Source organism: Trichinella spiralis (genome assembly GCF_000181795.1).
Source record: "Trichinella spiralis strain ISS 195 chromosome Unknown Scfld2, whole genome shotgun sequence".
NCBI lineage: Eukaryota > Metazoa > Nematoda > Enoplea > Trichinellida > Trichinellidae > Trichinella > Trichinella spiralis.
Window position 1 is genome coordinate 9,207,719 of NW_003526941.1, and position 24,602 is coordinate 9,232,320.

Genomic DNA, 24,602 nt, shown 5'->3' on the forward strand with positions numbered 1-24,602 from the left:
AATATCTCAAACAACCGATAAATCTTCATCTTTCGACGCAGTCGAATTCTTCTTCCGTCTTTCCAACTCGTTCAACAATGCGAAACGATAACGTTCGTAGGCTATCACAACTGTATTAATTTCTTGTTTGTACAATTTCAGCAGCATGTGATCAAAACAATCCAACTGAGGCAACCGAAACAAGTCCCACTATTCGAGGATAAAAGCATGACAAAAAAGCAACCTTTGCTATTTGACAACTCTCACCTTAAGCAAACAGTCAGTCTCGTGCGGTGCATTGGCGTAGACTTTGATCCATTCCGGTATATCTTGAATGGTATAAGAGTAAAATGCAGCCGGAGATTCAAGCGCTACACCGGAAGAGCAGGCTCGTTGATTATGACTCGACAGAGGAATGTTCAACGTGCACGATGGGCAAACCGCTCTAGGCATCATAATTTCGGCACCGCTACTGGAAGTTTTTACTTTTCTCACTATACCGGGATGTTCGTACTGGGTTTGACTAGTTATGCGGCTGAAATTGTTGGACAATCGTTAAAATAAAATTATTGTAAATGTCAATAATAATAAATTCACTTCAGGTAAAAAACACCATGTTCTGGAGAAAGCACCTTCTCCCAGCCTGGGGGCAAATTTTCCTTTTCCAACGGATGATTCCAGTGGGTTGTTTGAGTGTTGTGATCAATAAAATACTTTCGACCATGCAAAGTCCATCCAACTGACCAACCGGGTGGCAGTGGCAACTCTTCATTACTACCTAAACAGAGAATAACAATTATTATTCATTACAAATACAAATAAACATGTTCAATCGGTAATAAAAAGAAAAATTTTATAATAATGTATACTACTTGGCACGGATGAGTTTGGCCGACTGCTATTAGGAGAAGATAATTCTAGTTGTTCATCTGCTGTACGTAAACCGGGCGATGAAGCTTTTGAAACTAACAAAAACATTATAAAATGAAAATAATACAATTAATGATGACATCTCTTACGACAAGAAAAACGAGACATATTGGAGCCTGACTGACCCAAGAAGTTTTCTATAGATGCCATTTTTACTGCAGTCGATTGGGCTGGATGATCACGTCCAGTGATCGACTGCAACGAACTTCCAGGAGTCATTGCCATAGGACTGGCACCGGGTGGTGTAGAGCATGCGAGACTTAAACGAGTCTTGTAACGACTCTCGCTGGGCAAAGATCGTCTCGAAAATGGTGATACTGCGTCCGACAAACCCGAAGCCTGGCTAACCCGGTAAAACGCTTCTTTGGGTTTGTATTTCGTCGACGACGATGAACTCGAAATCGAAAGATCACCTGAACCACTTTGCGTTGCCGAAGTCCACAAACTGGCAAGACGTTCAACTGATTTGGATAATCTGTTGCCTTTGCTAGGCAGTTTTGGGAACAACACAACATTGTTGTAATCTACAAATCATAAAGTAACAAGCAAATACATCAATTCACATAGAAAAAAACAGTTCTCACTTGGAATAACTGGCGGTGTATCGCGTTTCACGTAACGACCAGGTACACCGTCTATAAGTGACAACTTCGAAGCAGTATCTTTTTTCTTATTTTTCAGCATTGGTTAATTAATAAAAAACATGCCGCATTACATTTTATTACCAATAAAAAATTTCGAACTACAGTATGAAAAGCAAGTACAATTGATACAGAAATCAGTTTATGTTATTAAAAATAGACAGAAAAATGTAACTATCAAATATAATGTCGCGCATTTTTCAATTTAAATCCGTTTCGATGCATTTTTAAAAATAAAAACTCTTATTTCAAATTTTTTGGTTTCACTTCGAAAAATGATTCATAATGAAGAGTCTCATAACTAACTAACAAGTAGATCATTATTTCAAACGTTTCATTATTCATATTCATTAAAGAGTGGCAAACTTCATGATAAACTGAAAATTTACTCCCACATTAAATTTTCAGCTTTACACAATTACAGTATACTAATAATAAAACCTTTAGTCATATTAGCATATAATATACTGTAATTTTAATAATTGTAATAATTTTGTTTGTTGCAGTTTTTTAAGCTTATGAAAGATAATGGAATAATATTTAAACCTGATTTATAAATTCAATAGTTTCTTTTTTTAATTAAGTATAAACTACGAGTTAGCTGTTGTGCAATTTGAAATTGCTTGCTTTTAGACTGAATTAAGATTGCTTGCAATGGAATCTGCGGATGAAATTGAAATTGATTACGCTAAACTGCTAATTGCTCAGAATCGGAAAAACAAAAGCTCCGGAGGTTTTCAAGCAATGGGTACAAAGCTTATTACTGGAGAATGATATATTGTTAATAATTCAGAATATTTTCTTCTTCCTCTTAGGTTTGGATCACAATGTATTTAAAGGCATCATGAAAAAGGGTTACAAAATTCCTACCCCTATACAGCGTAAAGTATGTAGAATATTTTTATCTTGTCAGTTTTTCGTTGCTTGCTTTGTTTGAACAGAACACAACTTTTAACAGACAATTCCGATTATCTTGAACGGAAAAGATGTCGTTGCTATGGCTCGTACAGGCAGCGGAAAGACTGCAGCTTTTCTAATTCCAATGTTTGTCAAATTGAAGATGCGTGATCCATCTGCAGGCGTTCGAGCAATGATAATTTCTCCGACGAGAGAATTAGCATTGCAAACTTTTAAATTTCTTAAAGAAGTAGTAATTTGTCATTTATGTTTGCCAGTTTCATTCACATTTATTTTAGCTTGGCAAATTTACCGGCTTACGAGCTTCGGTAATTATAGGCGGAGATAGGTAGATTAATTTTTTTAATTTACATCCTAACTTATTTCAATGCTGTCGAACGTTTCAATTCTCATTTCAGTATGGAAGATCAGTTTGCTGCGATACATGAAAACCCAGACGTGTAAGTTCAATTGTCAAAATGGAAAACACAATTCATGTTAATGTGAATTGTAGTGTAATCGCTACTCCTGGTAGATTGCTTCATCTTATCGTAGAAATGAATCTCTCTTTGAAATCAGTAAACTACGTTGTTTTCGATGAAGCAGATAGGTAGGTATAATGTTACCATTAGTTACGTTATATGAATGAATTTTCTTATCCTGTGAAGAAGTGTTTAACATGTCAGTTTAATAGACTTTTTGAAATGGGTTTTGAAGAACAGCTCAGAGAAGTGCTGAAACGACTACCACCAGACCGTCAGACCCTACTGTTTTCAGCTACACTGCCCAAATCGTTGGTCGATTTCACACGAGCTGGTCTCCGTCATCCAACTTTAATCCGTTTGGATGTCGATTCAAAACTGAGTGACAAACTCAAGGTAAGCAAGCATATTGCCTTGTTTTCTTTTCTTTTCTTTTCTTTTCTTCAAATTATTATAATATAGTTGACTCATTTGTTCTGTCGACGTGAAGACAAGTTGGGCATTTTGCTTTCGATTCTCGGCGACAGATCGCTGATCGAAGAAAATTCACTGACGTTGATTTTCTGCGCTACGAAGCATTATGTTGAATTTTTACACGCTGTACTGGAATATTTCAACTTCAAATGCGCCTGCTTGTACAGTTCAATGGATTCAGAGGCAAGGCGAGTGAACGTTGAAAAATTCCACCGCAAGCAAATCAACATTTTGATTGTAACCGACTTGGCCGCCCGGGGTGTGGACATTCCACTGTTGGACAACGTGATCAATTTCCACTTTCCGGCAAAGGCGAAATTGTTCGTCCATCGCGTCGGTAATGTCGTTTGATTTGGCATTTCTGTTAGACTATTTTTTCAAATTTCCCAGGTCGTGCGGCAAGGGCTGGTCGTCATGGTCACGCGATCAGCTTCATCAGCACCGATGAATATGCCTACCTGTTGGATTTGTACCTTTTCTTGGGACGTTCGTTGCAATTTTCCACGAGCGGAACTTGTGCCGACGGTAAAACTTTCCACACATCCACAACATTAGCATAATTTCATTCGCATTTTATTTATTGTCCAGTTGGAGATCTGATCGGTACAGTACCGCAGCGGCGTGTCGACGACGAGAACCGCACCATTGCTTTGTTGTTGAATACCACCAATTTAGATTTGGTAATTTCATTTTGCATGAATTTGCATATGTAATTTTGTTTGAGAAAAAGTAAAATAGAATAAAAATAAAAATAAAATTTCATTTTAGGAATCTCTTCAGAAAGTAGCCGAAAACTCGTACAAACATTACACTCGTTCCCGACCGACCAGCAGTGCTGAAAGCGTGCGTCGGGCTAAAGCTGAAACTCGTCTGAACAATTTACCGAATCATCCTGCTATGGGTGAATTTGAAATGATAATTATAATTGTTGTTATTATTAATATTCAAATGTTCAGCAGCAGTTGGATTTGGATGTGAAAAATTGGAACGGGAAAAGGACATCCTTTTGGCGAATATAAAGTGCTTTCGTCCGCAGACGGTTCGTTCGCGTCGAGAATTATTCGACGTCAATTTGTGTGTGTGTGTGATAAAAACAAATTTGCATATTATTCAGACAGTATTCGAGTTGAACGCGAAAAGTAGCGACTTGCAGTGGCAAGTGATGAAAGCGAAGCGACGGGTTCATCAGAAAAAAATTGACCAAAGCAAAGCGGCAACAGTTGCAGAAATGAACGCTGCGTCGAATGAAGAAGATCATCCACTTCAACAACACGTTGATGCTCATGCGAACGATCCTGTAGACTTTACGGTTGTCAATTATGAAATATGATATTATATTTATATTATGTTAATTTTTCTTTCATCAGGGAGTGTTTAGTGAGAAAATTGAATCAAAGTTTTCAGAAAGGGCTACAGAATCGGTACTTTCGCATAAGAAGAAAAAAAAGAAGACTCAAAATCAGAAAACGACCGTGAAAGAAGAAGAAAAAAAGGAACAGTTTTTCATTCCATACGTTCCGTCAGATTTGCATTCCGAGCAAGGGTATATACATATGAAATTAAAATGAAAATTTCTTCTTCTTATACATATACAAAATATACTCAGATTATCGATTGAAAATAATTTCACATCTGAACTCGGTTCGGCTGTGATCGATTTCATGGACGATGAAGTGGAAAAAATGCAACGCAGAAATCAAAAAACTAAATGGTCAGTTAGTTTATAAAAAGAAAAAAAATTTTTTTTTCTTTTTGAATTATTAATATTGAAATGTTGCTGCTTGTATTGTCAACATCCAGGGATCGGAAGAGGAAAAAGTTCGTCAACGCTTGTGACGAGGACAACAAGAAACGAAGCTCGAAAAAGATCAAAACGGAAAGTGGCGTTTGGATACCGGCCTCGTACAAAACCGACCTTTACGACAGTTGGAAAAAGAAGCTGCGCATGAAAGCTGTCCAAGGTGACGTTGATCAACAAGAGAACACTGAAAAGCGATTGAAATTTTTCCGTCGAAATCGTCACGGTAAATAACATAAATAAATAAATAAATAAGAGTATTGTTTATTGCTAGTAAACGTTTTTTTTACTTTCAGCTAAAGGGAGAAAAGGTGTGGCCAGTGGTGGTGGTGGTAGAAGACCCGTGAAAAGTGAATTGAAATCCAAAATGCAAATAATCAAACAACATGTGGAAAGTGAACACCGAAGGAAGAGAAATGGAAAACAATTGACCAATGAAAAGAAGCAGAAGAAGAAGAAGAAATAATTATTTATAGAATAATTTGTTGCCTGTCGAATTAATAATAAATCGAAATTTTTGCTTTCCAAATCACTATGAGAAAGCAGAAAAATTTGTCGAACAGCAGCAGCAGCAGCAGCAACACGTAAAAGTATAAAAATTGTCGATCAATCGTCGTAAATTTTTGATAAATTGATAAAATTGTTGTTGAAAAGTGTCGATAAAAAGCAGAAGCAGTTGGTATGGAAATTTCACTTTCAGCAAAACCCAATAAAAAGAAGACAATAACAACAACAACAACAACAACAACAGCAACCACAGTCAGCGTGGAAAAATGTTCCCAAAAGTTGGTCATTTGTCAACAGTAACAGTTACTTGTGTTGATTGTTCACACAAATATTTCAAATAATGCAAAACTGATATACGAAAGAACAGAAAAATATATAATATATATTTATATATACATGTATATAAATAGATATGTCGATGATGAATATGATTAAATTGGCAACAGTTGACGTGAAGCAGCAGCAGCCGCTTGATTATTGTTCGGCAACTGTTAAGCAAAACGCCCGCGCAAAAAGGTAGTCTTGCATTATAATTTGCAAAGAGAGAAGAAGAAGAAGAACAAGTGTGCGCTCGCGTTCAATCATACATACTTCCTCTTGCCCCTGCTTGGGTTTAATACTGGCAATTTTATCATCTATATCGAGCTGATTTTAAATTTTCAATCATTTTAAAATTTTGCCACCTTCTAGCTCGTTGGGTCGAGTGCTGTTGTTCTGAACAATCGACAAGAAGAAGAAATATGCTATTCACCGTTCGTTTCGTTCTCCTCTTTGCCTGCCTGCACCATTACAATTTGAATGGTTTGGTTTTGAAAGGTGAGCAGAGAAAACAAACATATCCACCATCACCACCACCCTTCCCCAATGTCCACTACATCCACCTGTGCATATTATGTAATGTAATTTGTAGATCAACCTTCGACGACAAAAGCTGGCAGCGTTTATGAAAAACTGCTCGAAAACGCTGTACAAAATGTGCGTGCCCAAACTGAATGGCTCACCGCGAACGTCACCGACATTATAGAAAAATTGAAATTTACCTTCTCGAATCAGGTAACAAAATAATTCTCTGCTCTGCTTGTTTGTTCACAGTTTTGCATATGAAAATTTCAACGTTTCGAAGGATTTGGATGACAAAACGAAAAATTTCAAAATTGATATAAATGATAAGAATAAAGATGAAATGGGAACGATTGATTTGATGTTGGCAAAAGTACGTGAACAACTTTCATCAATATACAAACAATTGGAAATGGATCAAGGCGTCGGCAAAGCGGCGAGCAATGTTTGGGAATTTCTCAAAGAGAAGTTCGGTATGGTAATTATTTGCTAACTACTTTATATATATATATATATATTGTTCACTTATTTCATATATGTGAAGTATATGAAAGTTTGATCTGATCTCTGCACGAACCAACTAGTATTAACTTCAATTCAAAATTTAACATCCATATTAACAAACAATTTGAATAAAATGTTTAAATTCAAAAACAACATCTGTGTGCTGTTCTTGTAGCAAGCATGATTAACTACCCGCTGTTCGGTCACAACATCCCCACAGCTCAACTTCCAAGCTACTTGTTCAACAGCATGTACGACCGAACGAAAAATGCTTGTCAATATTTCAAGAATAGGCTCAGTTTACCGTTGAAATTTATAAACGAACGATTGTTGAATAAATTAACCGATAGTGATACAGATTTGCAGGCAAAAAGCCTGAACATCTCGTTGGACAATCTGAAAGAGCAGAGTGAAAAATTCTACGCCAACGTCATTACGCCTCAAGTTGAAGAAAATGTGATGCAACGTATAAACAGCATGTGGCAACAAGTCTACGACGAGATGTCGAATGTGAAGACAATTTTGAGCAACAAAGAGCAACTGTCGAAAGCGTTGGAAACACTGAAAGCGAATATTACCGACAAAAGTGCAAAGCACAATATCAATTTATAAATCAATGAATAAATATACAGTTTTGATCGTTGTTTCAGGTCCTGAATCTGTGAAAACGATCATCAACGAACTGACTAAAGGTGGTAGTAGTGGTAAGTTCTTTATCACAAATTTAAAAAAACAGAAACAAAAATTTACCACAAATTATGCATAAATTTGACTGTGGGTTGTAATGAATTTGGTTGAGAAATATTCAAACGTGCTCACATAGTTATATTTGGAGAAAATCATTGTAATTTCAGGTTCAAACACGAAAAATATCAAATACTAATCATATTTATTTTATTTTTATAAAAGAAACTGAAAAAATAGTATTGAAAAACAATAGTTAAATAATGATAATAATTCTAGTTAAATGTGGTCAACAGATAGACAAGTTAACAGTAAGAGGTGGGAGTGAGACTTGTTTTTGCATTTTTCTTTTTAAAACATTTGCCCATTTAGAAAAGCAAAACCTGATGAACCTGATTTCTATAGCCGTTGGCAAGCGTTGGGCAGAGCTTATGGAACATCCTGAAGAGATTGCAAAGCTGTTGAAAATGTCCAATTAATTAAATTCTCCTTTCGATAAAAAAAACATTATTTCATACACCACTATACACGCAAAAAGATGTAGTTGATTATATTTTGAGAAAAATTATTCGACAAAAACCGATCTATTCGATACGATTTAAATAAATTAGAAATAATATTTATGAAAATGTGTTTTCGCGTTATCTGCATTTACATTTGCATCGAAATAAACGATTTGGATATGTTCTAGTAAGACAGTTGTTGAATCAACCAATTTACAGTATAATGAAAATTAACCAGCAGGTACAAATGAAATGCCGCAAGCTGAGAAAATGGAAAAAAGGCAGACCGGTTGTAGTGAGTAATCAGGTTGACAGCAACTTGTATGCCGCTAGTTGCATTAGAACAGCAAACGGAAGAACAGTGAAGAGGTTGTCAAATCTTTCTCTTTTGACGAAGAGTTGATAATCTTTTCAAAATAAAGAAAAATAAATATATTATCTATTCAAATTCTATGGATTGGTATTCAGTTTTTCTTTTTCTACTTTTCGTGTACCTTTCTCAGAGTTCATCAGCAAGACGTCCACCTAATCCAGCAACTGCCACCATCAATGGAGGTAATATTATTTTGTTACTCATTTAAATTAAACTCACTATTATTATTATCATTACAATGTATGCTATAAAATCAAGAATACGGGCATAATGGAAGAGTGGAAAACGTCTATCTCCTTCTTTATTAATAATAATTATAATACAAAGTTTGACTGACTATCAGAAAGGAGAAAATTCGTGTAGAGGTCAATGAAGAAAGCACTTTCCATTTTCTCATTGAACTGTTCATTACCTGTTGCATCACATGCATCTTATAGCCTACTATTTGCTTTGAAATTTGTAATCACATTAATAATAATAATGATAATAATTCGGTCTGTGAAATAAGTACACGTCCCAATTTTTAAGTTCTAATTTTATGATAAACTTCAGATTTCATCAATTCATCTAATAATATTATTATTATTGTGCACAAAAAAGATAAAAAAATAATATCATGTAAAATTCCAATCATCTAAAGTTGACTGTTTTCAAATTTCTTTCAAAAATTTCACCATCGAAGAAGTTGTAATTTTCTCAATAACATTAACCTATTATTTCTTAAAATTTAATGACACCTATAGAGACTACTGGTTTATGCACGTAATGCTTTGGGGAAACAAAAAAAATAGCAGGAAGAAATAAATAACAAGAAATTGTAAAATATTAAGTTGCGCTTTCAAAAACATCTCGGAAAAACTGTAAATATACGCATAAGAAAAAAAATATGTATTGACTGTAGAATATACAGTGTAAATAGAAAATGGAAGATGGTTGCTGTCAAAGAATGAAGGAGATTAAAAACAGTCACATGAGAAATTACACTTTCCACACTTTCCATATGCGCATATACTGATAGGATCATTCGATTGAATGCCAGGGTCATAAACCTACATATGTACGTATAAACGCACGCATGCACTCGCAGATTCGAAATGACGCAACAAGCAAGTAGATAGGAAATAAATTTAAACCAAGTTTGTTGTTGTTTGTTTGTTCGTGAAATTATAAAATTGGATATTATTGAAAATGAATTTGCCATTTTATAAAGGTACAAGCAATGATTTGTTTGGTCAAATTGGCGACCTGGTGGGCAATGTGATGACCCAATTTGGCGCCAGTCAGTACCGTCCGGCGTTCAACGTGGCGGTCTGTGAGTCGGATGATATTGAATGCGAATATTGGAAATGCGTCATGGACAACATACGCAACAGTCCGCAAATAGCCAACTTGAAAACCAGCAGCAAGATCCTCTTCGACCCGGAACTGAGGCACATCTTTGCCACCAACCCTGAATTGCTCGAAGCCGGCTGCAAGTCGAGCAACACGCCGGATTTCCAATGCAACTTGTTCAGAAATTTGTTGCAAATTGTCGACAACGCCGCCACCAATGTCCAAAGACCCACCTCCGTCACGGGCAACCGCAACCGTGGGCGTGCGGATCACACGGGCGAGAACAACGGGAAACTGCCCAAAACAGCTTTGCAACTGCAACAACAACAGGGCACGTTGGATTTTGAAGATTTCGACAACCACGCCCGCATGCGCAACAGGCGTGGCACCGACGACTACAGCGACTATTACGACAACAAGCCCGACAAAGTGAACAATTTTCGCACCATTCACAACGGCAGAGGCAATAACAGAGGCGGTCGTGTCGGTGGACCTTCGTCCAATTTATTCGGCTCCACAACGAACAATGGCAACGGCTATCAGCCACGCGACTGTGACGCCATCCTATTGCAAAAGTATACCCGTCGTGGAACCCTGCGTAGGCGTATTCTCTTGAAAACACCCGCACCCTGAGTCATTTCCATCCGTTTGTTACTTTTGATTTCTTGCTTTTCAAACAATTTTCTCACGCTAATGACAAATTATATTTATTTACAGTTTTGTTGTGGAACGAGAGAAAGATTGAGCAAAAACAAAAAAAAATTTTTTTTTCTTTCAAAAGCTGAAGAAAGCATAAAAGCACACAGCCGGTAGGAAGCTCATAAAAACAACCTTTTGTATTCTTGTTTATTATTATTTAAAAGTGTCGTTTGTTGTTTTGATCAATCAATGCTTGTTTCTTATATAGCATTTTAGCAGTGGTTGTTCCAACTAATTTCGATATAAATTATTATTCTTTAACAGAAATGCAAAAATACCAAAATTTCAAATCAAATACCATTTTTAAATATTTTCATAGTCACAATTAAAATAAACGAAACCCAACCTCAAAAACGAACGGCAAATAATAACTAAACCACATATACACACACACATTTAAACAGTCATTTTAAAGTAGCTTTCACTTCAGTACGTTTTTATCAACTAGAAAAACAAGTAATCACTGAACGGTATAAAATATAAACTGGTTAAGCATGAAAACAACATTAATAATAATAATAATATGTTCACCGCAGTGAAAGCGACAATTAAAAAGTAAACTTATTTAAAGAAAGCGTAAAAAACTGAACAAGCAAAATGTTCATTTGCCGTCGAAAAACCTGGATTCTCTCTTGTATAAGCAGAAGAAAAGATTCACATTACAAGTCACATTATTCATTCAACAGTATTATAAATAATAATTGAAAAAGAAAAATAACACTAATCATGTATTTTTAAGAAAAATTCACACATACGATTGAAATTTAAATTCTAACAAAAACAGGGAAAATTTGGAATAAAATTTATTGAACAGAAACGCATTTTAAAATTTATTCAAAATCCATTAAATGCTAATTTGAAGATGAATAATTTTACAAATGTAAACAGAACAATTAAATTAAAATTTTCATTCATTCACTAATTTAATTCAATTTCGAACATCTGTCAAAATATTGTTAATCTTAGTTTGAAGAAAAACTTTCCAAATAACAACAAATCATCGACAACCTCTGAAACTTTAAAATTATTACAAAAATTGATTTTCAAGTTGAATCATTCAACTAGTCGAGTGATTTTGATCAAAACAATGTCACAAAGTATAAATCTGTATTAATACATAAAATGCGAAATATTCCATTTATAATATTTGCCATTTTCTCATAATTCTCATTCAACTTCAAAAAATGCTCATTTTCATCATGAATATACGAATAAATGCTCCACTGCCAATTCAGAATTATTGTTTCATTTATAAATTTAAAATAAATTAATTGTTCGTATCGCACAAGAGTACGGCAGCAACAGCTGCTGCCGCTGCTGAACGAGTAAAATATTGCCTCAATTTAAAACTTGACACATTGCGCAACATCATTGTCACTAAATTTCTAAAAGCTAAGCCAGCCAAAAATATAAATATATGCAAAAAATAGCGTTTAATATATTTCCCTTACTTGAAAACAAAATCAGCTTTAGCCACTTGAAACACAGAGAACAATTTTGACTTGGAAACAAACAGTCTGCTCACAGTGAATGATTTACACTTTTTTTCCTTTGCTGTACAAATTTTAAACAGTAAAAAATGTCGTATTTTTCATAATACATGTTTAAAAAAGAGAAAAAGTTTAAACAACCGTACTGTATATCTCTTTGAAGCGGAATTGAAAATGACAAAAAGCAAACTATTGTATTGCATTTGGCAACAACGTTATATAGAAGCAAAAGAGAAAAGAAAAAACGGTTTCACCTTCACGTCAATTATTGTCAAAAAAAATTAAATGTTAAAGAAGAGTATCATCAAACCAAACACTAAACCTTATGCACCAATATTATGCCTTTTATATAGGATGATTCATATTCATATATACCTAATCAGTCGTTGCTTTGTATTTTAAATTAAATCAAATACATCGTCAAGCTTTTTGTATGCATTTCATTGCTTTAAATAAATAAATAAATAAATATGTGTATATGTATAATTTTTTGTTTTTTTAAATTCTTTTCAATGCCAACATCACTAGTTCGCCTACATCTTCACAACAGAAGGACAAATCGCTTCCAAATTCAACGGAAGCTACCATTTCACATTTCAAAAAGAAGGACATTGTTGAGGATTTTTCTCGATTCTTGATTACCATCGTTATTAATTAATTTATACCAGAACAAGAAAAGAACTCCCACGTGAAATGGATACACTTTAAAACAACGAGGAGAAACGCAAGAGGTGATTTCTTGTACAGCTGACACAAATTTCAATGCTAAAATGTGTCGATACCGGCTTTGGCAATGATGAATTTCATTTTCCCACAGAGGGCGTGGTTGATGGTACAGTTTATAGTAGAAATGAGAAGATGATGATGGTGATTGAGAGATGCAGTCAGTTAGTGTTGGAAAAAGTCAGAAGCAAGTGAACAGAAAGCGCAGACAAGAAAAGAAAGCTAATAATCAGTCAGCATCCAGTCAACTGATCAATCAGAAAGTTTCCATTGTGAAAGTGAATTGAGTTCACTGATAAAGTTGTTCAAAATCAGCAAAAGCGGCAGTGGCAGCCTGATTGGAAAAAGTAAAATAATAAATAAAAAAAAGCCGGACGATTATTTAACAATTGTGCACATTCTGAAGGCAAGCCAGTGCACTCACTCACTACTCATCTAACAACGGCTAGCAACAACATCGGCCAGCCAGCTGTCTGCTTTACGTTGATCATTGCCATCGTCGAAACACACTTTTTCACACCAAGCCCTGGGGTTTAGCATTCTCTCTCACCGCTAGCTGCTGCTGCGAATATTGACAATAATGCATTCCATTGTTCTACTGTTGCATCTCGCGTTGTTTACGGTCATCTACGGCAGACCAGCTGTTGACGATTTCGAACATATCCCAGGTAATGAGATCAATTTGAATACGCGCATTCGTCGTTCTTGCATTGATTCTCGTTTTCAACGAATATACCTTCCAACCCAGGTATACCAGAAACTAGATTGCTAGATTGGACAAAATTTTTGTTCGCCGAAGATGGTATTGTTACGTCGTTGACAAATATTGCCAAAAATCCCACCAGCGTCAGTTTCCTATCTTCCGCTGATCGGAACAGAAAACGAAAATTTGGTGGTAAGGAAAATATTTTTCTTATCATTTCCCCACTGTAAGAATACTATCCATTCGAAATGAATCATTCGTCGTCCATCCGTCCATAGTGCACAGCCCGTCCTAGAACAGCACGAGCAATTTGCAAACGTCTATATGGAACAGTGATTGTGAGTAATTTTCCAAAATCGCGCACCACTGACGATCAGGACCAATGACACTGTTTTGCACTTTTGCCAATAGCAATTTTAATATTTTGCAATAATGAATTTTTCTTCGATTTCTATTCAAATAAACCCAACTGGGAAGAGGATGGGAAAAGGGCCATTTTTTAGCCATAACATCTTTACTGACAAAAAATTCCAAGTTCAAAAACCTCCCAGCCTTCACGCAAGTTCTAAATTCTCGCTGCTCCATTTCACCCGCGCCAAAATTGTACAGCTGCTAAAAACGAGACGGCCAATTTCCGCATCCAGGCCAAACGGCATCAGCTTCATCTACGTTGGCGAATTAATGTTTGTTGTACACACTGTTTTTCCTTTCACTCCACCCTTCCCCCTATCGCCACAATTTCACTTTACAATTTTCCCTTCAAAAATGCAAATCTCGTTTTTCTTTTCCACCGACAGTTGAGCTGATCAATAATTATAAATTAATGAATCAAAAATAGTTTTAAACTTTTTTTTACATACAAAAATTCAGGTCAAAAATGAAAACTGTTTCTGCTTGTCGACCTATATTTTTCAGCATACGAGACTGGGTGATTCAGGTGAATGAACACCAATATATTGTCGGCTTTCACTAGTTTACAGCCGCTGAAATTTTGTTTTAAAAAATGAAAAAAACTGAAAGTGAAACGAACACGACACGTGAGCCATTTTGGTGCACTGAATTTTTGGTAGATGAATTCATATTCAACCCGTTGCGAAGCAGAAAACAATGCTGAGACCAAAAGAACACAAAGCAAAACAAAATAAAACAAAAATCACTTACCTTCTTCAAATTTCTTTAGAGGATTGTAGTCGACAAGAAAGGATGTGAACCATGAATAATGACGATAATTTTAGAATAAAAAACAAACTTTCGGATTCTTCTCAGCCTGATTCTAAAAGAATACATACTACTTATTAATAATAATATCATTGAAAAGTATTATTTCTATGAGAAAACCAATAATAGCTTCGGTTATAAATTAATTTGTAAAGTATTTTTTAACAAGAAAAAGTTTTTTTCCAGGAAATTTTGATTTGAATTCGCTGTTCAAAAATTTCGGTATCAACTTGCAGCCTCAGAATAGTGGCATTTTTGATTTTTTCGACATGTTCGACTTGTCGAAAATGGGCCTTTGCAATCGTGAAACTTGCGGCGATTTGTACAAGCTTTTCGACAAAATTCGCAGCAGTGATTTTGTGCTCAATTTGAAAACGCTGTTCGCATTGCTGAAAGACGAAGAAGGTTTGGACTTGTTGAAAGCTATGCTGGCCAATCCGGAGATGCTGAAGACGTTCATGGGCGGAGCAGGAGACGGTGACAAGCCGGAAATTGCGTTCGTGGTCGACAAAAACGGCAAGCCAATAGCGAACGACTACGACGACTACTACTTCGACGGTTCGGTCGGCCCAAAGCCGACGCCCAACATCCAACAAGACGACACGCTGACCATCACCAGACCACACCAGGATGTGGCAATTCCGTATGCAATCAACGCTACGTCGGATGAGCAGGACGAATTTTTGGAAACCATCACGACCAATTCAACATCAACCACCACCACTACTACTGCCCAAGAGAACAACGGAGACGAGCCGCCAAAAATTCGCCAACCCGCAGATTATTATGCTTTCTATTATGACGCTGAACCGGAAATTCAAAAAGACGACAACACTATCAAAAGAGCAGAAATTGTCCAAATTGACGATCTGTCAACAGGGCAATTGAACATCACCTCAACGCTGGATGATGGACTTAGTGATGTGGAGAAGGTTTTACAAAACACAACCGCCGCAGTTGTATAAAATTTCACAGAAAAATCATGTCTACACAATTGTAAATCTTATTTTTACATATCACTTGAGAATAGTTTTGCACAACAAAAACAAATAAATCTCACCATACCATCCATCCATCATACTTTCCAAAAGTATATTAATAAAAAAACCCTTATTGACTATTCTTTTGTAAATTCAATGTAGTAAACATAAAATAAGATTTGTCTAAACAAAATAGCCTCACAGCTTCTCTCTCTCTCTCACAAAAATTACTCTTACAAAAGTTGGACAGAGTTGATCTTTGCAAAGCAAACCCAAGAAAGCAGTCCAACAGCCATAAAACTTCAATTTCATTCATACAAGATGAAGCAGATCAGAATAGATAAATAAATAATTGATTGATTGATCAATAAACATCAACTTAAATGTATAAAACAATATAGAAAGTTGAACAAAATGAAGCGAAATAAAAAGCGCCGCCCTGGCGTCAACCTGACCGAACCATATTGTCGTCCTTCAAGACGACATACAGTAGAGGGAGGCTAAATCACGTCGGCTGAAACGTGAAACGTTCGATCCTGCGGACACGAGCGGCTTTTCTCCATTAATACTTAAGCAAGCTGTCACGGTTGTTCGCCAATCAGAAGCGACCAAGCAAGCACCAAGCACAGCTTTGCCGTGTTGAAAGAATCAAAGTCGAACACTGACTGGCGCCAGTTGCCGTCCAACACGGCAAACAATGCACCACAGTGAAAATGAACCGCCCAACAGACAATCCCAAGATCGAATTGCAAATTCCAACACAACGCAGCAGTTTACATCTACAGGCGACTGCGCTTTTTGCGGATCACCAATCACGGATCGATTTTATGCGCATATTGGTGATTCGGCGGAAAAGCGACACGAAAACTGCGTCCGCTGTGCACACTGTGACCAACAACTGTCGGAGAGGTGTTTCTTAAAATGCGGAAACACCTACTGTAAAACCGACTATTACAGGTCAGTTGTTGTAAAAAGCAGACAAATAAGCCAGCAGAAAAAGGGTACAATTTCGAAAAATCCTTCCCTTTCCAGACTGTTCAGTCCGTACAAGTGTTTCGTATGCGGCGGCGGTGTGTCGCCAATCGACATGGTCTACAAGCACGGCACCGACTCGCTTTGCCACGTCCACTGTCACTGTTGCCAAATATGCAACCAACCACTACGTCCTGGTGACAAGATGCGCTTCGATCCTTGTTCGCAGAAGCTCTACTGTTCCTCGCACGCGTACAAGGAACGTGCGGAACAGACGGTGCCGGTCAGGGCTTCTTGTCGGACGGCGCCGGGCGAATCGCCGCGGACCACGCCCAACCCTGAGTGCGCCGCGGTTCCGGTCGTTGTGAAAGACGACACGGCCGAAGATCCGAACGACGAGAACAGCCTGTCCGGTCTGCTGAAACGAAGAGGACCGCGTACCACTATCAAACCGTTTCAACTGCAGATGCTCAGTGAAGCGTTCACCAAAACCCCCAAACCAACCAAACACGCCAGAGCCAAACTCGCCTTGGACACTGGACTCACCATGCGAGTTATACAGGTAAGCCAGCGAGTATTTCATTTTCACCCCAAATATACGCACACGCATGCGTGTAAACATTTGCAGTTCAATTGTTTTTTTTCGAAAATTCGTACTTGAATAATGGATTTATGTAAATGACTTTGTACAGTAATGATTCGATCAAAACTGGGTCAATTGAAGATCGTGAAACAAAATCGTCCATCTCTTTTGCCATCGGTCTGTTTTTGATAAATGCGCTCACAATTTTACACATTTTCTTTTCAAAAATTTCCACACAATCAAAAAAGTTCAAAAGTGGGAAAAATAACAAAAATGTAGATGAAAAAGTATTAATTAGGAAATAAATAAATAAATTCTCATTTCGATCAATCATTTTCTTCGGCAAGGACATTCAAAAAAATGAGACAAAAAAGGGCGAAATTTTGTTTTGTCATTATCGATGAGCTATGATGGGAAAGAACCTATGAGATAATGCAGAAGGTCGAACAACCTTTCGGATAGCCTTTGAAGAAAATTGTGCAAATGTTTTTATTGTTGTTGTTTTTTTCAATAATTAAATGAAAATTATTAATAAATTTGACAATGAAAAATGAAAATCGATCAAAATAATAATAATTGTCGTCTGTCCTACCTGTGCTTTCTGGGTTGGCCGGCCCAGTGAACGTGAGTGATGATGTAAATTTACCAATCGAAGCCAAACCAAATCGGATGGATCAGTTTGGCAAAGGGCGAGCCGGTCAGATCCACGCACGTCCAGTGTTAGTCGACTATATTGATCCGGCGCTTTATCATTAGCTTTAAACTTGTGCAAGTAGAGATGAAGTCGGCTTCATTGTTTTCCACGTCCTCAATCAGAACAGGGTCCGCGGTCATTAATTTTTATTAACCTTCCGATTGCCTTCGACGAACCGACAGGTGTACTGTGGCTATTGTGGGAGTCGATGTCGTGGAATCGCGCAATTCCATCGATCCCCACTGCTTCACCTTGTGAACATTTCCCAGACCATCTGGTCGCTTTTGTGACACCAACGTCAAAATCCATCTGCGACCACACCGATGCCAACAGTGATTGCCAACAACAACAACAACAATAACTAATTAGCATTTCACTTTTGAAAATGTCATTGGACAATTTTCATGATTCAAATTCAAATTCGAACAACATTGAAAAACATTTCACAATAGAGCTGAATCTGTTCATTCACTTAAATTCAAAGTTGGTTGTTTTTCATGAATAAATTTGACTATTCTTCAACGCAACACAAACAAGCACTATCAAACCAACCGTATAATATATATAGATTTATCAACACAGTACGATCGCAGTTTTCAAAAATGATTAAAAAGGTATCATTTGAAAATTTAAAAAAAAAGTTAAAATTTCATAACATCGAAAAAAATTTCCAATTTCAAAATTCAAACAATCGACGAAATGATAATTAAAAAAATATTTTTTCAATTATTTTTTGAAATTTTTCAAAATGACCTACTTAAAAAGTTTCTACAAATGGAAAAGAATTACTTGATTCTCATTATGGTAAAACTGGTATGCAATTCAAATCTGACGTACAGTAGTAAAATTTAAACTTAATTTTCGAATAACAAAAAAATGAATATTTTACTGGAATTTTTTAAGAAAAAATGTTAATTTTTGAAAATTTAAATTTCCGATTTTATTATTAATGTAAAAATTTGCATTTTTGACGAATTTTCAAAAGCAGAGACATAATTCTAAAAAAAATTTTTTTTCAAATTTTAAGGTGTGGTTCCAAAATCGCCGTTCCAAAGAACGACGCCTGAAGCATCTTTGCAATTGGATCCGCGAAAACGAGAGGAAAAATTACGCCCTGCGCGTGGCCGGTTCATTAGCCGTCTGCACGGCCGATTCACCACCAACAGCGGCGGCGAAATGAACCGCAACTTATTTTTTCCTCAACTTCTCCGTCTGTCATCGTTGTCTGTGATAGAAAACACGTTTTTATTAATTTTTCATCATTCAAATATAAAATATTTTTAAAAAATACACACACATCGTCGTAGTCATTGTTCTGTTGTTGTTGTGAAAAATGTTCATAAATAAACAAAACTTTCTTGTAACAATTTCTCTCCTTTACGAGAAAAAATTGATCAACTAGTGATGATCAATTTGTAACAAACAAATCACGCAATCAACGTTGACTAGATAGAAGAAAAAAAAGAAATGAGTAAAAACGAATTCAATCAACGCGTCTGCCTGTCTATAAAGTGGTAAAGCGAAATACTAAACGTCGAATCGTATTGAAACAATTAAAAAATCGGTTTGGTAAAAATGTAAATTTTTTTGCCTCGGTCGCCAAACAAACAATGACAACAATAATTTCAACAGCAGTGGCTAACAACAACGACAACAACAACAAAAATTTGAATATAAAAAAGCGCGCAAAACAGAGTGACTCGCTACTCATAAACCGACGACTCTTGGTGCGTGCAAGTATTAACAGTTAGTAAGCAGGTAGTGCTTTCAACAGAGTTACTACTAACTACTACTATTGATGCTTTTCCAAACGCTTTTTACCCGACTCTTCTTGTTCTTTTTCTTGATCTTTTTCTTCTTTGACAACTTTGTTGCCGTCCTCACCACCACCACGACCGCTGTCCTGACAAAGAGGATGGTCAGCATTGTGGACATCTATGGTCAATTGCTGGTGATTGCCGTTGAGCACGTAGTCTTCGAGTTCCGGCGAAGATCGGCTGAACGACGACGAACCCAAACGACCACGCCCACCAGCCTGGGCAGAGCTGGAATATTTCTTCTTCTTATCCTGATTCTGATGGTGCGACACGTCGGGCATGCTGCTGTTGACGATCGGCCTGCTGGCCGGTGGACTCTGGCCCCGCTCGACCATCGTCGCCAGCAGAGCGTTCAAATACTGTTCGGCCCTGAGGTGGAAGAAGACCACGTCCCGGTCGACGCGAACCGTGTAGTCGGGCGTGAATTTCGACGCCGTCAACAACGACATGCCGTCGTTCCAGCACTGGGCTCGGCCCGAGGCGGCGTTGGCCGCTTCGGCCAGAGGCGCCAGCGCCTCGTATCCGAAGTGGTGGAACGGTCCGGCGTCGAACAGCATGTCCGTGCGACCGATCCGCACCTGGGCCCTGCCCTCCAGCATCAGAACGAACAAATCCGACTGCTGGTCCTTCTGGTAGAGCAATTTCCACGGGTCGTATTGGTCCGGTGCCCCGCAGTGGACCGTGTGATGGGCCAACAAGCGGTCGAACACCGACCGGCTCATCAACTGCTCGCTGAACGCCGTGAACGTGGTCGACAAATACTGGTAGGCGGCCAGAGACAGCTGCGGACTGACGGCGTACGGTTCCACATCCGGTGCCAGACCAGTGCCGTCCAGTGCCTCGACGCCGATGAACACACTCTTCGGACGGTGGACCGCACGACGCCGCTGTCGAATCACGTCGAACTCGTCCATAATTTCGGCTTGGATGATCTCTTCGATTATGTCTTCCAGAGTGACCAGACCGACCACTTCGTACATCGGATCCGACTCGCCGTCGTCCACAATTCGCTGCACCAAAGCCATGTGATAATGACCCTGCTTGAATTCTTCGAGCATCACACTGAGCGGAGTGTCTTCGAGAACAAAGCGAACAGGATGTTGGTAAAACTTGCACACATTTCTCAACGGGATCAAATCTTCCGGATCGAGCAACGCCAAATCTTTGACATTCAATATGCTAATCACCGCGTCACGGTTCTGGCCCTCGAAAACCGGGATCCTCGTGTAGCCGGCCCGGACGATGTCGTTGACCGCGGTCGGCGTGAGCACCACGTCCGACGACAACATGAACACATCCCTGATGTTGGTCATCACGTCGCTCACCGTCTTGCGCGCCAATTCCAACGCACCGGTCACAATCTGCACCTCTTGGCAGTCGCGCAGATCGCCAGCCTTGCCCTCTTTGGACAGTCGAATCAGCTCCAACAAACGTTCCTTGTTGTAAATCTGGCCGACCTCCTCGCCGAGGCACTTGTCCAAAATTTTCGAAATTGGCCAACTCAACGGTGCGGTCAAAAGCATAAAAAATCTCGTCATCACGACCGTGTAAGCGCCGACCGCCAGACCGTACCTGCTGCAAATTGCCTGGGGCAAAATTTCCCCAAAAATTACAATACCCAACGACGAGATGACCAGAGCAATGACGCCGCTGGTGAGATCGTCGAACAAGATGCTGATCGCGCTGTTCACAATCACGTTGCCCAAAAGCAAAGAGCAAAGCAAATAATTTCCCTTTTTACGAATGGGGTAGATTTTTTCGGCAAATTTCCGTTCCTGCTTGTCGCCGCATTTTAATATGATGCGCAAGTCTGTCTTGTCCAACGTCATCAGACCCAAATTCAAGCCGCTGAACAAGCCGGACATCACCAACAACAACATCAGCACGCAAATCTGCAACGGCAACGGCATGTAGTAGACCTTGGGCTTGCGCACAACGGAGATGCGCTGGAACTCCTTGCGGCCCTGGTGCACGGTCTCACCGACCGTGATCGACTGATTCAACAAATTGGAACCGGCAACATTCCAGCCGAAGCAGACGTAATAGATCACAGGAGCTTTGGTGAACGTCAACGAAAACGTTATCGACTCCGGATCAAAAGGATCAAATTCCTGACTGGGGGTATACAGTACGCCATCATCGATGCACTCGGTCTCACTTTCAGTCAGTAGAATGGTGTTCACTTTCAGCATGTTGCGGCCAAACAGTCGGATTCTGACCGCAACATCTGCCTGCACTGTCAACTGACCAGGCGAACTACAACAACAACATACTTTCTGAATAAATGAAAATCACTCAGTGTAAACAAAACCCAAAAAAAATTAAAGCAACTTTAAATCCACATTCCTTTATCACAATTCAACTTCCAAATCTTCACGCTCAGATAGATGATTTCTTTCGTCGACAATGCTGCTTTTTCAAATCGCAACAAACGCAATCTTACACAACAAACAACGCATGCATCAATTGTATATTGACCGACCATTAATTATCAGTTGAAATTATCAAAAATGCTGTCATTCTCATATTCTTATTATTATTACAATTCAAGCCCGCAAACACGTACATAGTTGTAACAATAAACAGCGACAAGTTAACCACACAACGAGTAGTATTAATTGAAAAACCTGCAGTTTGAATATTAGTTAATATTGGTTCATTTTTGAATGAAAAGCTGCCAATTTCCACGTCAAACATTTAACTGCCAAACTGTTTTTTTTATAATTATATATTATTATGCATTCAAATCATGCAATCCTGAAAAAACATGCTCAATAACAAAAAGCACAACACATAACACAACACCCATCACTTACCGATCTGATACGGCGGAGCTGTGAAAAACAAAAAAAAAACAATTAATTTTCATGAAATCTAAATTTAAATGAAATAATACAAAAAAGAAAATAATAAATAAAGCATCAGAGAGTGTTTGCTTGGGAAAATAAAAAAAACGTTTTGTAGAATTACTCCACAGAAACTTCATTACTGCAAAAAAAACATTTCAAAAATTAACAGTTTGCAAAACTTGAAGATAACTAGAAGTTTACAGTAACTCTGCCAACGAAGGAAAAAAAATTTAACCTGTACATTAAACGGATTAACATTATCAGTTTATTTTTTAAAAAAATATAATAATAAACTTTGAGTCCATATAAATAATAATTTTTACATAGCTGAAATTCTGGATAACAAAAAGCAAAAAAATTGCATAAATAAACTTTTCGCAATAAATGATAACAAATAAAACTACAATCAATTTTAAGTACAAATTTTAATGAGTTCAAAAATCAAACGTTTTCAATGAAAACGTTATTTCCTGCACGCACTTAAATCACGCATCGTTGAAAAGCAATAACAACAATATCATTCAAACGGACTCTGCTTTATTTAAAAAAAATATTTTATTCAATTCTGCATCCGAATTCATACATTAAAAAATTTTTTTTAATTAAATAATGTTGTTGTTTTTTTTTGTCAATTATTAATCGTTCTACTAATAGTTACTACTTTGATGTCAAATATTTTCCCAACATTTCTACATTGCGCTGTTTATTTACGTCAAGTATTGAAATGCAGACAATAAAAGAATCAATGACGTAAATTAATGTGCATCAGTGATCGACAATGTTGCAATCAGGTCAGCAATTAAAATGTATATTTGACTGTTACGTTATAATTTAATTGAAATGATAAGCAGGAAGATGTGATGTTTTAAAAGTGATAACATCTTAATATGAAATTTATATTTGCAATTTATAAAGTGATGAACAAATTCAAATGATGCTCAACAATAGTACAAAAGTTTTGCTTTTGCTTTAAAAAATGAACGAAAATTAAGTATCCAGCTGAATTTTCAAAACGCCAAAGGTAGTTCTGCACAACATCTATACGAAGAGATGTTCCTCTCGGTGATTATTTGCTCAAAAAATCTTGGAGATTATGCTTCGACGTTCACTTATGAGAAAAGTCAATAAAATGTGAAACATGCCATCGGGCCAACTGCTGTCTGACAGCCGACATGCTGAGAAGAGAGGGGGAAACGAGAGAAGAGTAGTAATTCGTGAATAAATGCGATGAATGATCAAAGTTTGCCTTTTCAAATATATGACCAGTTTTTATTGGAACTTCGCTTCGCTACCAAATTTTTCATGCTTTATAACGGATGAAACTAATTTAGATGCGCAAAATACGAAGAAAAAACAGAAATACAATGCTGTGCTGCAGCAAAATTAGCTAACATGGTCATTACCTCCAGGGAGTGACTTGGTTAGAATGTCAATAGCAAATTTTCAAATAAATAAACGCGCGGCCACTACTGTCGAAAAACTGGAAATCAATTTTGCATCTGAACAAACTTATCAAGAAAATGAATATGAAACAAGGATAGCTTCATCAAAAAAAATTAATTAATTAATAAACAAGTTGTTTGTCAAATTTGAAAACATCAGCAAAACTTTATCGAATCAGCAGCACAGAAAGGAAAATATTTAAACAAGTTTAAATAAAAAAACCTACTCGCAAGAGACGACCGTTTCGTATGCATCTATTCGAAGTCCAATCAAAATAGGCTCGTCTGAATCATCGCAAACGCATGCCTGGGAACGGCTGTCCGCTTGACGACGGATGATTTCATTCAAAGCGTCACAATCACATGCATTTTTTCCAAAAGTAGTGCCAATTAAGTATATGAAGAAATAAAATAAAGCCAATCGCATAGCACGCCAACCGAACCAACAATGTATTCAATAACTACGCGCCCGATGATCGTATTTCAGA

The 24,602-nt window shown here is 37.4% G+C and overlaps 9 protein-coding genes across 9 annotated transcripts; 4 read left to right on the forward strand and 5 right to left on the reverse strand.

Annotated features, from left to right (window-relative positions):
* Window positions 1-6: 6 nt before the first annotated feature.
* Window positions 7-1,593, reverse strand: Tsp_07055 (protein salvador protein). Its single transcript, XM_003380863.1, has 6 exons — window positions 1,494-1,593; window positions 1,011-1,433; window positions 852-944; window positions 577-757; window positions 247-514; window positions 7-189 (listed from the first exon to the last, which is right to left on the reverse strand). Exons 1-6 carry the CDS (start codon window positions 1,591-1,593, stop codon window positions 7-9), a joined length of 1,248 nt encoding a protein of 415 aa, XP_003380911.1.
* A 611-nt stretch (window positions 1,594-2,204) lies between these two features.
* On the forward strand, window positions 2,205-3,061 carry Tsp_07056 (ATP-dependent RNA helicase RhlE). Its single transcript, XM_003380864.1, has 6 exons — window positions 2,205-2,298; window positions 2,366-2,436; window positions 2,509-2,700; window positions 2,747-2,796; window positions 2,867-2,908; window positions 2,962-3,061. The coding sequence occupies exons 1-6, from the start codon at window positions 2,205-2,207 to the stop codon at window positions 3,059-3,061; spliced, it is 549 nt and encodes a 182-aa protein (XP_003380912.1).
* Window positions 3,062-3,151: 90 nt separating this feature from the next.
* On the forward strand, window positions 3,152-5,667 carry Tsp_07057 (putative ATP-dependent RNA helicase DDX54). Its single transcript, XM_003380865.1, has 12 exons — window positions 3,152-3,203; window positions 3,225-3,325; window positions 3,392-3,740; window positions 3,794-3,928; window positions 3,992-4,083; window positions 4,184-4,304; window positions 4,360-4,481; window positions 4,518-4,712; window positions 4,771-4,780; window positions 4,808-4,946; window positions 5,204-5,364; window positions 5,498-5,667. The coding sequence occupies exons 1-12, from the start codon at window positions 3,152-3,154 to the stop codon at window positions 5,665-5,667; spliced, it is 1,647 nt and encodes a 548-aa protein (XP_003380913.1).
* Window positions 5,668-6,448: 781 nt separating this feature from the next.
* On the forward strand, window positions 6,449-8,215 carry Tsp_07058 (microspherule protein 1). The gene is made up of 6 exons (XM_003380866.1): window positions 6,449-6,524; window positions 6,619-6,761; window positions 6,832-7,021; window positions 7,228-7,638; window positions 7,703-7,756; window positions 8,016-8,215. The coding sequence occupies exons 1-6, from the start codon at window positions 6,449-6,451 to the stop codon at window positions 8,213-8,215; spliced, it is 1,074 nt and encodes a 357-aa protein (XP_003380914.1).
* Window positions 8,216-9,791: 1,576 nt separating this feature from the next.
* On the reverse strand, window positions 9,792-11,781 carry Tsp_07059 (conserved hypothetical protein). Its single transcript, XM_003380867.1, is given in 4 exon segments — window positions 9,792-10,259; window positions 10,273-10,538; window positions 11,623-11,653; window positions 11,761-11,781. 4 exon segments carry the CDS (start codon window positions 11,779-11,781, stop codon window positions 9,792-9,794), a joined length of 786 nt encoding a protein of 261 aa, XP_003380915.1.
* Window positions 11,782-14,318: 2,537 nt separating this feature from the next.
* Tsp_07060 (hypothetical protein) lies at window positions 14,319-15,471 on the reverse strand. Its single transcript, XM_003380868.1, is given in 6 exon segments — window positions 14,319-14,361; window positions 14,480-14,542; window positions 14,590-14,669; window positions 14,809-14,832; window positions 15,008-15,382; window positions 15,394-15,471. 6 exon segments carry the CDS (start codon window positions 15,469-15,471, stop codon window positions 14,319-14,321), a joined length of 663 nt encoding a protein of 220 aa, XP_003380916.1.
* A 999-nt stretch (window positions 15,472-16,470) lies between these two features.
* Window positions 16,471-17,390, forward strand: Tsp_07061 (LIM/homeobox protein Lhx5). Its single transcript, XM_003380869.1, is given in 4 exon segments — window positions 16,471-16,528; window positions 16,543-16,666; window positions 16,790-17,291; window positions 17,358-17,390. 4 exon segments carry the CDS (start codon window positions 16,471-16,473, stop codon window positions 17,388-17,390), a joined length of 717 nt encoding a protein of 238 aa, XP_003380917.1.
* A 316-nt stretch (window positions 17,391-17,706) lies between these two features.
* On the reverse strand, window positions 17,707-18,146 carry Tsp_07062 (conserved hypothetical protein). The gene is made up of 2 exons (XM_003380870.1): window positions 18,042-18,146; window positions 17,707-17,775 (listed from the first exon to the last, which is right to left on the reverse strand). The coding sequence occupies exons 1-2, from the start codon at window positions 18,144-18,146 to the stop codon at window positions 17,707-17,709; spliced, it is 174 nt and encodes a 57-aa protein (XP_003380918.1).
* An 838-nt stretch (window positions 18,147-18,984) lies between these two features.
* Tsp_07063 (putative CBS domain pair) lies at window positions 18,985-24,541 on the reverse strand. Its single transcript, XM_003380871.1, has 3 exons — window positions 24,342-24,541; window positions 19,891-22,079; window positions 18,985-19,004 (listed from the first exon to the last, which is right to left on the reverse strand). Exons 1-3 carry the CDS (start codon window positions 24,539-24,541, stop codon window positions 18,985-18,987), a joined length of 2,409 nt encoding a protein of 802 aa, XP_003380919.1.
* Between the last annotated feature and the right edge of the window lie 61 nt (window positions 24,542-24,602).